The sequence below is a fragment of the Panicum hallii genome, chromosome 9, assembly GCF_002211085.1.
Source record: "Panicum hallii strain FIL2 chromosome 9, PHallii_v3.1, whole genome shotgun sequence".
Classification (NCBI taxonomy): domain Eukaryota; kingdom Viridiplantae; phylum Streptophyta; class Magnoliopsida; order Poales; family Poaceae; genus Panicum; species Panicum hallii.
Window position 1 is genome coordinate 14084626 of NC_038050.1, and position 17629 is coordinate 14102254.

The following is a 17629-nucleotide window of genomic DNA, read 5'->3' on the forward strand; positions in this document are numbered from 1 at the left end:
TCTAATTTCTTCCTTCTGTTAGGAAGGGAATCAGATAAATATCCTCCCAATGCTACCAAAGGCCACCGAACCTAAATTTCACAAGGCCCATTAAACATGAGGCACTGGGCTTCGGACAAGAAAACCCAAACTTCCTTCTTCTCAGCCATCAATAAATACCTTTCGCCTACCAGGTTTCCACATCCTGCTTCGATTTTAAAAAAAGATCAAAAGAAAAAAACAAAATTTTCGAACTCTACCCTGGCCTCCTCCATGGAGAGCAGGGCACTTTACACTTGTTACTTTTTTGTGTTTCTGCTGCTGCATGTGATATATCCTGCGACAAGTGACATATTAGCAGAGTTGATGGATTAATCCAAAAGATCGGTGATCTAATTTGATGCTTGTTTCCCTCCTGAGCTCAGATGAAGGAATTTGTAGCGCTATCGCTGGTATTTGGCATGAAGTTAGAGAGCTTAGCTTGTCTTTTGTTTTTTTGTTTGTTCACATGTAAAACAGGAAGGCAACAAGGCTGCGCACTTGTGCGTGTATATGCCATCGGCATCTTCCCTAGTGATGTCCTGCGTTGGGGCTCTTCCGGACTTGTTAAGGGAGGCCACTAACCGGGATTGTAATGGTGTGATGCAGCAATAAAAGCTTTCTGATTTGCCCTAAAAAAGACTAAACTTAGAAATTAGCACAAATTTACAGGGGCCACAGGCCCACAGCTTGTTAGCCCGAAGTGACCACCGACCGGACCAAGACCTGAGACCGGGAGTACGAAAGCCACCGAACAGGCGAGCGACCACGCACCCGAACCCCCGAGCCGAGCACGAGCCGCCCTCCACTCCCGCTCCCGCACGCGGCAGAACCCGCGGCTCCCGTCCATCACGAATCGGGCGGTCCCGATCCCCCGCAAGGTTAAAACCCTAAACTAGAAAGGGGCTTGCAGTGGCAGCCAGCCAGCCAGCCCCCCGAGCCCTATCCTTTTCCCCTCCCCCGGGTCTCGCCCCCACTCCTATCCTCTCCTACCCCTCGCCCGCGCCGCCGCCGCAGCACCAGCAGCCGCCGCCGCCGCCGCACCTCCTCCACCGAACCAAGGTGAGCTACCTCCACCCGCAGTCCCGTGCAGTAGCGACGGTAGCGCGAGTAGCTTCCTTCCCTCCCGCGTCGGGGGGCTAGCTACGTTTCGCGCGATTTTGTTTGGCCTAGGAGCGGCTGGATCTGCACGTTTAGCCGGGTTGTGCCCGCGCGCGTTTGGACGATTTGTGTTGTAACCGCAGGCTATCGTTTGGGCTGTTTTGTTGGTTGATTCATGGTCGGAGCTAGCGGGGAGCACTAGGGCTTCGTGGTTCCCATTTTTATTAGATTTGCGGTATTGTGGTTTGGGAAAAGGTTTAGCTTGTTCCTGTTTGATTACTTGATATGATGTTTGGTAGCGGTAGGCCAGCAGCCGTGCCAGATTAGGTTGTGTTGGTCTGTGCAAGTAGTCGTTGATTGATTTTTCACACTGTGGGGAGTAATACTGTGGTAGCATTTTTGTGCTAGGTAGCAGCTGCATGGATACTTCTAGTAAATGAATAAGCAGTTAGCTCCAGAGAAGTTAGATTAAGAATGCATTTTAGCAGCGGCTCAGCAGACGCTTTCTGTCTGGCTTCCTCCGTGCAGGTGTGAAAGCTGCCTCTGCATGGCAACTGCCTTTGTATTGCTGAAATAGCTAGTATGCATGCTGTTGTTTGTTTGAACTGGTTGCAGTTACGCCATTTTTCCGTTTCTGTGTGCGGTTACTTATTTATGTCACGACACAGCGTTGTATTTAGCGAGTTTGTTTACTTCTGTGGATCTGTTATGGTATTAATTGTGTGATTATGCCTTTTCCGTTTCTGTTTGCGCGTATGTTCTCCATGACATTGTATTTTGCGCTTTCCGTTACTTATTCTGTGCACCTGAACCACGTGTTTTAGTTAGTGTGTCTGTCTGTGTGATTACTTATGTCATGATACAGCGTTGTATCTAGCAATTTTATTGACTTCTTCCGTGCACCTGTTATGGCATTAATTGCCTGATTACGCCTTTTCTGTTTCTGTTCGCGCTTATATTTTCTGTGACATTGTTTTGTGCTTTCCATTACTTCTGGGCACCTGAACTACGTGTTGTAGTTAGTGTCCCCTGTCCACATGTCTTCACTGATAGAACTATGTATGATTTATTTGTCCATCATGCAGATGAATGTTGACAAGCTCAAGAAGATGGCAGGTGCCGTGCGCACCGGTGGAAAGGGTAGCATGCGCAGGTACTTATTCTTCTCCTAGACTTATTCAAGATGATGTGTCAACAATTGTTCAGAACTCTGCTTTCTTATTATATGCACAAATAATCATGTGTGCTTGTTATTATTTCTGTAAATGCACCTGCCTTCTATCATTTCTTAGCTATGGTACTGTCAGAAGACTTGTGCAATTTAACCTGGTAATCTGATGCAATCGGAAACGATAGAGCCATTATATTATATAGTTCAAATCATGTGGTACTCATGAACTTGCTGCAAATCAGTACCTATGCATGCTGGTGCTGTCATATATACTACCCATGATGTTTTATAATTGAGCTATGCTAGCAGGCTAGGAACCTCATTGATTATATATTTATAATGAGATTCGATTGGTGGCAGGAAGAAGAAGGCAGTCCACAAGACTACAACCACAGATGACAAAAGGCTTCAGAGCACCCTGAAAAGGGTAGGAGTGAACACCATCCCTGGTATTGAAGAGGTCAACATCTTCAAGGATGATGTTGTTATTCAGTTTGTGAATCCTAAAGGTTAGATACACTAACTCTAAAACGTCAGTCCTACAAGAGTAGCGATCTAATTTCTGTTATTTTCCCTAACATTGGTTTTTTGGTTCCCCTCCAGTGCAAGCTTCTATTGGTGCTAATACATGGGTGGTCAGTGGAACTCCACAGACAAAGAGTATGTTCCTCACGTCCTGCATTATTTGATCAACCAGCTTCTGTTAATATGCACTTGATAGCCTAATATTATTCCTTCTGTTGTGTGCTGGGATGTCTTGTATTCACTGTCACATTGGCAGCTGATGCTTTGAGTTACACATGCCTTTCATCAGTTTTAATTTTGCAAGGAAAAAATTAGTTCTGAACTTCTTTGTGCTAGATTTACATGGCAGTATTCTCATGTTTGCGTATTCTTATTTGAACAGAGCTGCAAGATCTGCTTCCGTCGATTATCAATCAGCTTGGTATGTTTCTAATTACCTGTTGAATTCAAAGTTTATGTCGCTATCGACATGTCTCTTATTGTTGGCATGGTGTCTCCATCTTTTTTTACATCAATTTGAGAATTACTGAGATCTTCTATGTAATTATGACTTGTGAGCACCTTACTTACTCCCTCCATTGTCTTTTGTTAGTCCTATTTCACCTTGACACAATGACCAAGGAAAAGCAACCTTGCTTATCGTCTAATTAATGTAACACAAGGATTTTTGTTAATCCTCCAATGTCTTTGCTAGAAACTTCTTGTTACTGGGGCTATTTATTGCCATGGTCCTTATCAATAGCAAATAGGACTATCATTTGTGAATATTTGAGTTTTGGAAACAGGACTATCAAAAGAAAGAGAATGGAGGGAGTATGTTCTAGGAGCAGAACTCATTTTGGTTTACCTTTAATTTTTCCTCCAATTCAGGTCCTGACAACTTGGACAACCTGCGGAGGCTTGCGGAGCAATTCCAGAAGCAGGCCCCTGGTGCTTCAAGCGCTGAGGCTGGTGCTAGCGCAGGTGCTGCTCAGGATGACGATGATGACGTTCCTGAGCTTGTCCCTGGAGAGACATTTGAGGAGGCTGCTGAAGAGAAAAAGGAGTCGTCATAATTTTGCGTTGTGAAGGGTTTATAAGTCAAGCATTGCCATTAAAAAAGACATCCTGTTGAGAACTCTGACCTACCTTATTTGTGCCTGTGGTCCGGTTTTGTCATGTACGAGAATCTGGTCGGATGTGTTGGTGGGATTTCACATGAAGTATGCCTCCTTTTGCTACCCGTATTCTCGTTGCTCCGTGTGCTTCTGTCATGCTCGCCTCACAATTGCCCGTGTGTTCTGACTTGTGATTTGAAGTCTTGCTGATGGCCACACTTGAGCCATGGTTTCATGATTCATGGAGATGAGATGCCATACCAGAGATCATCAGTTCACCTGTCATTTATGTACCTCGGCTGCTGAAAATTTCTCTGGTTTCATGCTTCCATCCCTTATCCTTATCTGGTTCTTAGTCAAGAACCTGTTTTGAGTAGCTGCTACTCCATGTCCTGTATTCCTCTGGAACCTGTGGCGTTGGAGTTTGGCCTAGGATTCGTGCCTTGAAGTGCTGGATGCTTTAGGGCTAGCTTAGACTGCAGCCGCAGGAATAGCCAATTGCAAGACCGCCGCGCTTGATCGCAGAGGTCTCGTCGTCGAGAGGTTGGGACCATGCTGAAGATGAATCACTCAGATGGACGACCAGCGTACCAGGTGGTGGGCTGGTGGCGTTGCTGCACCCATTCCTACCTATCTGTTAGGCTCGTGTTGCCTTGAGCCCGGCCGGCCCACGTTGGCAGTTGCCACCGCCTCCTTTCCCCGGATCACTCCGTCGCCGCGGGGCTTTCCGCGGGAAAGTGGCGTGTCGTCCCGAGTTCGAGGCTGCAGAGACGGAAAGAAAACAGCAGTTCGGCCGCACCCCTTCGCCGGCAGCGGCGGCCAAGGTTGGTAGGCGGACGCGGACGGATCTTGCCATCTACTAGTACCGTGATCGTCCATGCGCCTACCATTCCAAGCGGTGACATGGTGCTGCAGGCCCGCCCGCGCTCCCGATGCCTTCTTGGCCATCGATCCGGCGGCTTCACTGCGGCCGGCCGGGCGTTTGGCGAGTTCCCTGCCCTGGGCGTAGCATGGCGACAGGCGCACGTGTGCCGATCAATTCCCTTCGCCTAACGCAACGGTGTCGCGCGCTCGGCTGCCCCCCCCCCCCCCCCCCCCCCCCCTCTCCCTCTCTCCATCGGCGTCTCCAGAGATACTCGTGTGCAGGTGCAAATAATAATCCGGTCTGGCTCATGGTCATGGGCTCACGTCGCTCGGCTATGCGTCCGTGGCTTTATGGTCTCCGACGCCATACCACGCATGTGCTCGGGCCATGCCTTGCAAGCACGAGGCGATACACTTCTCTATTAACGTTTCAGAACTCCTCTCTATAGCCCATCTGCAGCCTGCAGGCGTGCAGACGTGCTGCACTTCTTCATTCACATGCCCTGCGGATGCACGCACTGCTCGGCGAAATGGATCAGCAGAGCAGAGCAGATCAAGGGCCGGAGTTTTTTGTTTACTCCCAGGTCAACCCATGTTCCCGACGATATTTCGATCCTTAATTTGATTGATCAACCTTGTTGACGCCATCTGGCTTCTTCTCCCAATAAGATTGCTGAGCTCACCGTTCGGAATCTGCCGATGTGTCAGAGAGGAAATGTCAAACGCCCAATAGCAGCTGCGTGGAAGTCCCGGATAAAATACACGGATCGCGGAGCTGACGGTTCTCGCCGTTTGCTTGCCGACTTGTCGCTGAAACCAATCCGGCCTACGTGTGCGTGCCAATGAAAAGGAGGGTGCGGTTTCACCAATTGACGCGTTGATGTTGAAACCAGCAAGTCCAAAAACTTGAACCGTTCACGAGCACGCATAGGCACGCCCGTCCGTGAGGCATGTCCAGGCGTGTGCGAGCTTCCCTCTGCGAATTGAACCGGTCACGGCTGTCGAATTAGCGTCCAAGTCTCAGCAATGGCTTCCAAGCGAGGACGGTTGCCAGCACGGTTCGGTGATGCGGAAAAAAAAAACTCAGTGATCAGTATCGGGTCAAGCACATGAGCATGCGACGAAGCACGAGCTGAGGCACGAGCTAACGCTTCAGATAGCCAAAATGGTAGAAATGAGAACAGTTGTTTTGGTACAAGTGTCTTCACACTTCACTGATGATTAGGCGCGCGCGCTTGAAGGAGTCAGCACCGTTTCAACGGGGACCAAATGGCACAAGAAACCGGATACGGGCCCGGGTCCCGCGAGCCACGATGCGCTCTGAATCCGGCGCGGTTTGCTTATCCCTTTCCCGCAACCGCACGCATTTGTTTATCCGCTGGTGTCGGAAGGGTCGATGCTTCAGATCCTCCGGGGGAGGTGTGGGGCTGTATGCGGGGGATATGAAAGCGACCACGATCGGGGGAGCTTCAGGCCTAGGCGCTTGTCCGGCGAACACGATGCGGCAGGCCGCGGGCCAGACCGTCCCGGAGCGACCTGTTCGCTCCTAGCGTGAAAAGGACTGGGATTTTCGTGCGCAGCCAAAGCCGGGGTTCTCTTTCGTCCGGCAGGGAAACTCTGACGAAGCTGCTTGAAATCTTGACGGTTTCGATGCTATACGGGGAAAAAAAAAGATATCGTCACCTGGCCGGACCTATCGCCGTGGACATAAGGCTCCTTCGCTAGTACTAGCCTAGTGCTAGCAGTATGCTGCTACTACTACAGTGGTATGGTATGCTTGCCGGCCGTTCCTCAGCTGTAAATGTAACGGGAAATCTGACGCGTGCAAGCCGCAGGGCGTGGCTCGAGCGGCGGCCGCAAGTGGCACGCGGCGCACGGCGCACGGCGCACGGAGGAGCCTCCGTCGCGCGACTCGGAGTTTTGCCCGTACCAGGCGCCAGCTTCTGGCGACTTGAATGCCCGCAGCCATAAGTCCACCGCGCGCCACATACCCCCTGCGCATAGGGAGTCAAGCGTCAGGCGTATACAGGCCGTAGCACGAACGCCTCCAGTCCCGCCGCGTACGGCGGCGGGCCTGGCGAGACCGCGCGACCAGGAACCCGAGCCATGACGGCGCCGGCCCGACCCGGACGCGGCCGCGGCGCCCGACGCCTCCGGAAAACGAAAGGAACCAACCGAGACCGGCGCGCCGGTCACGCCCCGACCCCCGCCCGTCCCGGCCGTCGCGCGGTTCGGCACCTCGCGGTGGCCGGTGGGTGTGACTCGTCCTCGGCCTCACGCTCCAGGCCTGACCGACCGACCGGCTGAGGCCCAAGCGCTCCTCCCCCCCGTTGAACACTTCGCGGGAGCGCACGCGCGCCGGTTAGCCGGGCCCGGCGCCCCAGTGGCCTCGCACCGGCGCGCACCGCGTCCACGCCCGGACCCCGTCGTGGCGCAGCGCATCCCACGGCGGTTCTTAAACACCCCCCTGCCGCGCTCCCCCTCCTCGCCGTTGCGCTGAGACCAAATCCCAAATCCCGTTACGCAGCCAAAGAAATACCGTTCCGTTCGGGCGCCCTCTCCTCCCCGTTCGTAAACCCTGACACCGCCCCGGGAGGCGGGAGCCGAGAGGAGCGCCGCGCGATGGGAGAAGAGACCCTCGTGGCCATGCCGCTCGCGCCCCACCACCACCACGCCCGTCTCGACGCGCTCCCCCACCACGTCTCCCCCGCGCCGCAGACGCAGGCGCCGGAGCCGCCGCCGCCGCAGCAGGCGCCGGAGCCGGAGAGAACCGTTGCGGACGAGGAGGAGGAGCGGGATCGTGGCGGCGTCGTCGAGCCGCCGGCGGGAGTCCCGCGGCCGGAGACCCCGCCGCCCGCGCTCGCCGCCGAGGTGGGGGAGGACGTGTACTACGCGCGCCGGATGCTGCAGGGCGCGGTGCTGCGGCCGCCGCCGCACCTGCCGCAGCCCGAGGCGCCGCCGGGCCTGGCGCGGGCGCTCTCCGCGCCCGCGCACCCGCACGGCTACGCGGAGGAGGCAGAGGAGGCGGGAGGGAAACAGAGGCCCGTGGACCGCTCCGCCTCCGCAAACTCCGCCATCGTGGACGTGGGACGCATCGGGCGGTTCCTCCGCGACCGCCGCGACGTGCTGTCGTCGGCCTTCACCCGCCGCATCTCGTCGCTCAAGGAGCCCTCGGCGCCGGCCGCGGCCGACACCTACGGCGTGCAGGAGATCCACCTGCCCAACGTGAAGGTCACGGTGCGCCTCAAGGACACGATCGCCGCCGACGCCGCCGAGGACGACGCCGGGTACTCCTTCTCGGGCGGGCACATCAAGGGCCGGGTGAGCTTCTTCTCCCGCTCGGGCTGCCGCGACTGCGCCGCCGTGCGCGCCTTCTTCCGGCAGTCCGGCCTGCCGTACGTGGAGATCAACCTGGACGTGTTCCCGGAGCGCGAGGCCGAGCTGGCCGCCCGCGCGGGCGCCGCGGCCCGGGTGCCCCAGATCTTCCTCAACGAGAAGCTCCTGGGCGGGCTCGTCGTGCTCAACTCCCTGCGCAACAGCGGCGAGTTCGAGCGCCGCGTGCGCGACCTCGCGGGCCGGCGGTGCCCCGACTCGGCTCCCCGCGTGCCCGTGTACGGGTTCGACGACGAGGCCGGCGGCAAGGACGAGGGGGAGGACGCAGTGGTGGCCATCGTGCGGGTGCTCCGGCACCGGCTGCCGATCCAGGACAGGTTCGTCCGGGTGAAGCTCGTCAAGAACTGCTTCTCCGGCGCCGACATGGTGGACGCCATCGTGAACCATCTCGAGTGCGGCAGGAACAAGGTGAGCCCCCGTCCTAGATTGCAATTGCTGCTTCATCGTTTGACTTTTTACTCGTCGGGTGCTCCGGTGCGTGCCGCTTGCTCTTTGTTTATGCATGGATGAACAGTGGTCGTGAGCTAGTTAAGATAAGGGGCTTGGTTGGGAATAGCTGACGGGTACAGGGGGGAGAGTGTCATTTACTCCAATTAATGCGTTAGCATTAGTAATTTCTTCTATTCGGCTGCTGCCGTGCTGGGTTCGGTCATCTTGCGCTGATTGCATTTTCCGGTCGAAACCTCACTCACTGTGGGCTGTGGCTCTATTTGAATTCATTCAAACACAGCTTGTAGGTAGCATTACGATGCAGGAGTAGTACACAGAGTGCATTTACTTCCTTCTTCTTAAGACCATTAAGAGTATACAAGTAAAATGTCTGGACGGAGGGGACAATGCAGAATGGCAGTTTGGCATCATGGCCAACCAAAATTTAATCCTATCCTTTATAAGCCCAGGGCTGTTGAAATTGCAGACAAAATCGAAACTCTGGGGGTGGAAAACGGATTTGATTATAATTTGATTGAAAAAAAGGACGAGAGAGGAACCCCACGGCCGCGAGCGGATTGCGGAGAAAGCGAGGGGCCCGGACGCGAACTCGCCCAAGGATCACGTGCGGCGGGCGTGTGGGGGCGCGTTACGTGCTGCCGTGCCGAACCAACCGGTCCGCGGGTCCCCCCACCCCGATCGCCCTGCCCGCTCGGATTGGCTTCCCTTCCCGGCTTCCCGCGCCGCCGCAAGTGGTGGGCAGCAGAGGCTGAGAACGGAACGGCGCGGAGCGCGACGCCCATGGCCCACATGGCCATGGCCATGGCGTGATGACCTGTTTGATCTGTTCGGCCGGTTGGTTCGTTCCGTTGCTGCCAGCCGGGCCCCACCAGCACGAAACCGGCCCGTCCATCGCGCACGCCTTGACCGTTTCTTCTCCCACCTCGGCCCAACCATTTCCAAACCCTTTTCCGCTCGTCGCCGGTTGCGCTACCCCTACGCACCAACCAAACGGACGTGGCTAGGTGCAAGCCATCAGACCGCATCTGGCATGCTGTTTTGACTAGGAATGATCGAGGTTGATCCGGTCGTGCTTGTATGTACAAGTGAGACTAGATTGTGTGCCGACCACGTTACGAGGAGTACAGTTGCTGTCACAATGAACGATGCAACCTTCGTGAGCGCTACTACCCCTTTTCCGATTGGCCTGCGTGCTAGGAGAAGAGATTTTATTCCCGGCCCAAATCTTCTTGGTACTAGCATGATTGTTTCTCCACACTGCTTGACACAAGCTTTCAGGAAAAAAAAACGATCACGAGCACGAGCTGGGAACGTGCTGGGGGTGGTGTTTCGGCTACATAGCATTAGGAGAAAAATATTCAACTGCTGAAACAAAAGGGTGCAAAGCCTGGAACCTTATGACCTGCTCTTGAGAGTCTTAGTGGATGAACCGAAAGGTGAAAGCAGAGGCCACGGCCATCGAGTCCCTGGTGCTTAAGCACCGACCCAACAATTGATCGGGTGGGTTGCCTGGCTGCCCTAATTTTCCTCTACGAAATTTGACTTCTGCCTCGTGTTGCTGTCCCTGTCCGAGCTAGTCGCTGTCACGGTTGCATTGCAGCACCACCGGACGGATTTTCCGGCGTGCAGATGCAGGCTGTGGTGGACGAAGAACTTGTCTGGTGTAGTTTGTCTTTCGTTCTTCTTTATTATCGTGGTTTCGGATAAGAAAGAGGACCGTTGGTGCTCAGGTTGGAGGTGCTGCTCGTGTGGGTTGGTTTCGTCACCAAACTATTTTCTTGCCTGAACTACCCTGCTGCACGTTTTATCAAACCAAACGAGGCACGAAGCAGATTAACTGCTGGCCAAAAGTTTCGCCTTGGCTGAATCCTGAAATTAGGTGCAGCCAATGAGACCATCCACTGTTCTATGCACCCTAGCAACTGTCAACTGACGGTTAAGCAACTGTCGTTCGTCGGCAGGCCCTGTGGTTGAGAATAAAAATTATCTTCTCCTTGCTTGAAAAGGGTCGATTGTGCATTCCAAAAAAAAAAATCCCTAAGTCTCCCCTCTATTCATACAAAAAAAAACTCGCGAATTGAGCGTAGCTCCTTTGTGGTGGAACCTGCCCACTCGGATTACTGCGTATATTTATATGGACGAGTGTGCGTGCGTGTTTGCGAGCGTCAGCGTTTGTACCGTGCTTCTAAAAAAAACTTGCTAAAAAGGTTTAGTTGTGCGTACACTGAATATTTCTTGGTGCATGCCATATTCTCGTGCTAAATGTTGAATTTTTCGTTCAGACAAAACCATGAGTTCACGATCAAATCAGCCGCCGTTTCTACACCTTTGTTTTAAATTAGAGTGGCAACTGACAGCAAAGCAACTGTTGTTTGTAGGCAGTGGAGATAGGCAAGGAGCTCGCAAGAAAGCACTTCATCCACCACGTCTTCAGGTCAGCGCACCGTCCATCCATAGCAGTTACCAAGCATTCAGCTCGCGACATGTTCTTCCAAATTGCAATGCCATTTAGCTCACGGGTCCATGATGCCGTATTGTGTGCAGGGAGAACGACTTCGAAGACGGCAGTCAGAACCTGTACCGGTTCCTGGAGCACGACCCTGCCGTTCCCAAGTACTACAACTTCCGGGGCTCCACCAACGACGGTGAGCCCAAGCCGGCGGCCGCCGTCGGGCACAGGATGACCAAGATCATGCTCGCCATCCTGGAGGCCTACGCCTCCGACGACCGCCGCCACCTCGACTACAGCCGCATCGCCGCCAGCGAGGAGTTCAGAAGGTGGAAACGCAGCACATAATCTCGCAGCTCTGCTTGCGCTGCTCAGAAAATTCCAGGATCACGTCAGTCCGGGCAGATGTCAGTCTGTTTACTAACGATCTCTCCTTTTGGTGTGTCAGGTACGCGAACCTGGTGCAGGAGCTCCAGCGGGCGGACATGACCGCGCTCCCCGCGGAGGAGCGGCTGCCGTTCTTCCTGAACCTGCACAACGCGATGGCCATCCACGCCGTGATCCGGGTCGGCCAGCCGGGCGCCGTCGACCGGCGGCCCTTCTTCTCCGACTTCCAGTACATCGTCGGCGGGCACCCCTACTCCCTCGCGGCCATCAGGAACGGCATCCTCAGGGCCAACCGGCGGCAGCCGTACACGCTGGCCAAGCCGTTCGGCTCCAACGACAGGAGGCTCGAGGTACGCGTGCGTGCGCTTCAGTTCAGTTGCCGTCGGCGCTGCAATTCTGCAATCCTCCGTTAGGTGTAGTGCCATCAGTGATCATCGGTGCTGAACAATCGTGCAGCTCGCGCAACGGAGGGCGAATCCGCTCGTGCACTTCGCGCTGTGCGACGCGACGCGGTCGAGCCCGATCGTCCGGTTCTACACGACGCAGGGCGTGGAGCCTGAGCTCCGGCACGCTGCCAGGGAGTTCTTCCTCCACGGCGGCGTGAAGATCGACCTGGAGAGCCGGACCGTCCACCTCACCAGGATCATCAAATGGTACGGGCTCGCTCTACACTTCTCTTGTCAGGTTACCCTGTTTCAGTGCAGCTTTTGTGATTTCAAGAAGAGGTCGAGATCATGATCGAGGTTGTGTTTTTTCAGGTACACCGCTGATTTCGGGCAGGACAGGGACATTCTCCGGTGGCTCCTCAACTACCTGGACCCGACCAAAGCCGGGCTCCTGACGCACCTCCTCAACGACGGCGGCCCGATCAGCATCTCCTACATGAATTATGACTGGTCCCTGAACGTCTGAGAAAATTCATCCAAGTCTACTTGTGCGTACAGTGGTGAAGCTTGGGGGCGTGCCACGCCCACGACCCACGGTATAGTCAGAGTTGCACTCAGTCGGATTGGCAATTGGCTAATGGCCAACGGGACGAATCACTGAGCATAGATGCCAGAAGAATGTGGAGCTTGATCAGTAAAGGGAAGCCTGGACTATGTATATAGTATTGTTACTTGTGAGCTCCAATAGGGAAAGAAAAAAAAAGAGTAAATTTATGTGGGGAAATGCACTGTTTTGTTTAGGTGTTGCAATTTTCGTATTGAAGAGGTTTTTTTTTCTCGAACAAGGTTTTCTTTTTTGTTCTTTTGGTAGCTCAGTAACCTGTTGGTAGTACGTACACTTGATGCAGCAGCAAGATCGCCCGCACCTGTTTCTCCCGTGTCCGTGTGCTGCGTGAGTGCAGGTTCACGCTCAGGGACAATCTTTCAGTAGCATTCAGACAACCAGTGCTTCTGTTCTGCTCGGCAGCACAAGCGCATCATGCTATAATCTGTCGGAAAACAGGCTGAGTAAATCTGTCAGAAATTTAACGAGGTCTGATTTTTGAAGGGTTGTTTGTCTCGGGCTCACGGCTGTAACCTGAGCAAAATCGAAGTACCATAATCCTTCTCTGTCAGCTACTGAAGAGAAACAAGAATGGCTGGAGAGAACTCATCGCCACTGGCCGCCTTCAATACCGATCGATGTTCCGGGCAGCCCAGACGCAAGGACAAGGCAGCAGGAGCGCTCCGAAATAGACCGATCAACTACTGTGCAAGGCTCTTGCTCATACAGCCATGGCAGTATTGAAGGCCCAGGACTTGAGGCCTATAGTATACATGGGACAAGGGCTCATGGCATCAAGAACATGTGCGGTTGATCCGTGCATGCGTTCGCGCCAACTTGCTCAGAGCATCTCCAAGAGTACTCAATAAATACTTCCAATAACATATTTTGCGAATGAATTGGAAAAACAGTGCTCCACCGTATGGCCAATCTTGCTTCTAATTTTTTCGCACGTCCAATACCGGAGCTATGGTGAGCCAAATTTTCGCCATAGATCCGCACTCCCAAAATGTCGCACTTTTTTTTCCCCGCAGGCCGTTTTTCTTTTCACGTCACTTTTTCCGCATTTCCCCGCACGTTTTTTCCGCATCATCCTTTTTATTTTCTCCCGCACGGTATTCTGGATGGGCCCATGAGGGATGATGTGGCGGTAAACACTTTTTTTGAACTAATTTTTAGAAACGGTTTGGGGAGTGTGTGTTTTTGACTCTCAATACTTGAACTAAGGTCCTAAAATCAACTTTTTGGGAGTATTTTTTTAGTCACTCCTGGAGATGCCGTCATTGTTAGTGCCGGTCATGGCAGTTATCGCCATGGCAGCTTCTTGCTGCCCCAGTCATGGACAATTCTGCCTCATCCTTCTGCTTGCTGGTGCTGCGGTTGTATCATATGGGTCTGGGGCTGTCCGGTCGATTTGGCCGCGGGAGCTGCTGCTGTTGCGTTTTCTTCCTCCAGCAACAGTGGACGATGCGGCATCAGCAGCACCACCTCCTGAAGCGGGCGCCGCTGCTGGTAAAGTGCCAGTAGCCGTAGGCATCACCGCCATAAGCAGGCGCCACCATGGCCATGCAAGCGTCGCCTTGGCCTGGAGGTGAAGCGCGCGGCCGCTATGGAGGTCAGTCGCTCGATAGGATAAGACGTGTCACGTGTGCGAAAGTTTTTACCGGAAGGAGTAGTCGGCCTGTGCTTCCGCGCTAAGATAAGACAGCAGGGCATATTTATCTTTTTCCATAGAATAATAGGTGCAGTGTCTCCTAATAAAGAGGTGTAGTTTTATAATATCTTCTAACAAAATTAAAGATACTTTTGATGGTGTCCAGTAGCAAATTTTACCTTTTAAAAAACTAGTAGAGACCCACGTGCCAGGCACGTGTATTGAAAATCTATTAAATAGAAATTTTATATTTATAGAAAGTCTAGTAAATAGTAATTTTATATTTTATAGTAAAGATGTTCATGTGGTGAGGATATATTTTTAAGAGAAACTTTATAAATAAGAATATAGTATTGATAATTTAGTATCACACAGATTAAAAATATCCGGTAATAAAAAACTTAACCCATACTATAATTATTTATATTCAACAATTTAGCACATACTTTTAAAAGATCTATTCATATATAAAAATACTTAATACAATGAACAATAACAAAGAAACTTTGTAGCATTGAATTGAAATAAAGAAAAACATTCATGATCCATGTATGTCTCCCATATATGCCAACATATACATTATTAACTTTTATTAATGATTACATAATAATTATTTAAGCATTAATTATAGTGTTAATTAAGTTTCCGTAGTTGTTGTTATATTCATAGACATCAATCATCCTCATTGTAAGAGTAATCAGCAATCAAAGAACACATATTTCAAATATGGCCAGAGCAAGCAAATCCAATGGAAAGCAACATTAATTTTGTATCCCTACCATTACAGGGGTTTTTCTCTTTATAGTAAGAAGAAAAGTCCAATTTATTGCATACATGCTATTGTAACCCTCTATCAAAAAGAAACAGTTAAAGGAAAGCTAAATTCCCGTACGTTGGTACAGGAAAAATAAATGTGTTGCATAATGCTATTGCAATTTAGATTTATTTTACATGGTTACACGAATTTAATTAACTTGTTACAATCTATCTTTTAAAAAAAATATTTATCATCTATTCTCGTGCTATAATTTCTATTTACGATCTTGCCCCCAAATCTGATCATCAACATTTACATCCTTTATTGGCTTGGAATGTTGCCTTATCATTGAGTTAATCAAGCATTAAAACATTAAAAAAAGTTAACATTATCAATCCATACGGCAAATTTGCACATAAAAGGCTAACTGTCAACAAAACCGTTTCAATATATGTTTCAATATAAGAGGTGATTCTTGTTGTCATGAAAACAAAATCATGATCATAAAGCAAGAGTAGGCTATCAATTCTCTTAATTGAATTCTATTATGCACGCATAATGGAACGTGGACCATGGAAGCAGGCATTTTGCCTTCCCTGACCAGCAATCAGGTCCTGCAAGATTGCTAATAAAAATATCTCTGGTATAAAACTAAATTTTATATGAAAAAAGCAATGCTAATATCTCTCAGACGGTATAAAAGGCCAATCATATCTTACATATTTATGATTTAACTGCATCAAGCTATAGTAAATAAGAAAACTTAATATAAACAAGACAAATGCACCAACCAAAAAGTAATGCTAGAACCAAGCTTACAAGCAAAGATAAAATATCTGGAATCTACTTGAAAATCTGTAAAATCATCTTATACTCACAAAAACTTAGGATATCAACGGAAAAGCACTTTTAAGAATTAGTCAGTTTGCCATAAACACTAAGTAATCCATTGAAGGTCCGAGAAGAAAAAGAAAGGAGCCTCCAGCTTCACGAAGGCGTGGATCACCATCACCGCATCTGCCTTCTTTGCCAATGGTGCGGCCGCATCCACCTGGGATGGGGTGGGTGGGTGGCAGTCATCGGCTCGTCCAGGATTGGGATGTGGGTGGATGTAAAATCTCAACCTGAAATCCATTACGAGAAGGAAGAGGAAGGAGACTGCACCTGACTGGTAGAGTTTTAGCAGGGAGGGGGCAATTCATGGCGGCGGTCCCTCCGTGCAGTGCTAGGAATCTCCTCCGCTTGGGATGGAGCCACCACCGTGTCTCCTCCGTTCGAAATGGGGCTGTTGTCGTTGCGTCTGCTTTAGCGGAGAGGCCGAGGAGAACGGGGTAGGGAGAACGGGGAGCGCCGGCGACGATGACTAGGGAAACATGGACGATGTGGGACGCCGGTGACCTAAGACATGATTTCAACACCCTGATAAACAGCACCTCCTGCCTAACCAACAACATAAAACTGCTATCACAACAAACATTGCAACATGAATAGGAGGCGACCTTGGCGTTGGATGCGACATCCTGTTGCTCTTGTGGCAGCAAATGCGTGGTGCAGCTTTAGCCCCCTTTAGATCGGCAGAGAGGTGCTGCCTTGGAAGAAGAAATCAAATGATAGCAGCTTCTTGGTGCGGCAACGGCAATAATAGGGTGAATAATTAACCCTAGAGGTGTGTGGCTTTATAGCTGTGGTGATGAAAGGCAGGGAGATATCATGATTTTGGAAAGGCTTCCTGCGGCAATCAGACCATCTGCAATTAGCCTCTTAATTGATTGCTAGGGATATCTTAATTTAGTATGGAAAAAATTTATACTTCTCCATTTATACTACTCTATTTCTATTTGTCCGTATGATTGATTCATAGGTAAGGAAAGAAATATTCATAAGTCAAATTTGTGCATAAGGAAAGAAATATACGCGATCAATTTTCTCCTTAATTGTGTGCGTCTTGATGTTGGAATTAGCCCCTTGATTGATTGATTGATAGGGATATCTTAATTTATTTAGTATTTAAAGAATTTATACTGCTTAATTTATGTCCCTCCATTTATACTACTTATTTTCAATTTGTGCATAAGGAAAGAAATATGGGGATCAATTTTCTTCAATAATTGTGCGCGTGAGGGTGCTCCATGCGGTGGGTCACCGTATGGGTATGTAGAAGAATTTAGTGACAGAAGTTTTAGCTTTTGGGTGAAATTAGTTTCCTTCTATCGAAAAAGGTCTCCAACCTCCTTCTTCAAACATCTAGAGCTGGCAAGTGGGACCTCTATAAAAAATACATAGGCCTAATCTTGATGAGAAAGAATTTTAATTGTTTCAACTTATATAGTATGGATTAATTGCAGTCGTGAGTGCTGCCAATAAACCCCATCTTTTAGGAGTGCCAAACTCCATTGATTACAGTAATCTGTTTCTTAATTAAAATAAAACTAAAAGCCCACGGCTCATCTCTAGCCCTGTCCCTCCGAATCTTGCAGGCTCTCTCCACCTTCCTCCGCGCAGGTCCAGACATTCCCATCTCCATTGCTTCCAATTTCTCGCCGTCGGGCGTGCAGATTGGCAGCAGGGCGGATCGAGGATTTTTTTTGAAAAAAGGTTAAAAAAATTAAATTCGAAAAAGGGGTGCCGATTTGGAAAATTTCAAAAAATAGGTACCTCCTGCCCGATCAACGGGTGGGAGGCATGGGGCCGGAGACCTCCCGCCCATCTAATGGTGGGAAGTGCCAAATCTTTTCCTAGGCCCCTTCCGAGGGCCTCTTCACGAATAAGAAAC

General features: G+C 50.7%; 2 protein-coding genes across 2 annotated transcripts; both read left to right on the forward strand.

Moving 5' to 3' along the window:
- Window positions 1-937: 937 nt before the first annotated feature.
- LOC112877434 (nascent polypeptide-associated complex subunit beta-like) lies at window positions 938-4041 on the forward strand. Its single transcript, XM_025941747.1, has 6 exons — window positions 938-1080; window positions 2205-2272; window positions 2651-2799; window positions 2894-2950; window positions 3198-3236; window positions 3686-4041. The coding sequence occupies exons 2-6, from the start codon at window positions 2205-2207 to the stop codon at window positions 3868-3870; spliced, it is 498 nt and encodes a 165-aa protein (XP_025797532.1). The 5' UTR covers window positions 938-1080; the 3' UTR covers window positions 3871-4041.
- Window positions 4042-7243: 3202 nt separating this feature from the next.
- LOC112877493 lies at window positions 7244-12843 on the forward strand. Its single transcript, XM_025941810.1, has 6 exons — window positions 7244-8577; window positions 10998-11053; window positions 11164-11397; window positions 11517-11805; window positions 11912-12108; window positions 12214-12843. The coding sequence occupies exons 1-6, from the start codon at window positions 7399-7401 to the stop codon at window positions 12365-12367; spliced, it is 2109 nt and encodes a 702-aa protein (XP_025797595.1). The 5' UTR covers window positions 7244-7398; the 3' UTR covers window positions 12368-12843.
- The last annotated feature ends 4786 nt before the right edge of the window (window positions 12844-17629 follow it).

What these genes read in the sequence shown, in the direction of transcription:
- LOC112877434 (XM_025941747.1), top strand. Translation starts at nt 2,205, where the DNA reads ATGAATGTTGACAAGCTCAAGAAGATGGCAGGTGCCGTGCGCACCGGT. An exon ending in TCAGTTTGTGAATCCTAAAG is followed by an intron (nt 2,800 to 2,893) that starts GTTAGATACACT and finishes GTTCCCCTCCAG; the next exon opens with TGCAAGCTTCTATTGGTGCT. An exon ending in GTCGATTATCAATCAGCTTG is followed by an intron (nt 3,237 to 3,685) that starts GTATGTTTCTAA and finishes CCTCCAATTCAG; the next exon opens with GTCCTGACAACTTGGACAAC.
- LOC112877493 (XM_025941810.1), top strand. Translation starts at nt 7,399, where the DNA reads ATGGGAGAAGAGACCCTCGTGGCCATGCCGCTCGCGCCCCACCACCAC. An exon ending in TCGAGTGCGGCAGGAACAAG is followed by an intron (nt 8,578 to 10,997) that starts GTGAGCCCCCGT and finishes TGTTGTTTGTAG; the next exon opens with GCAGTGGAGATAGGCAAGGA. An exon ending in CCAACGACAGGAGGCTCGAG is followed by an intron (nt 11,806 to 11,911) that starts GTACGCGTGCGT and finishes ACAATCGTGCAG; the next exon opens with CTCGCGCAACGGAGGGCGAA.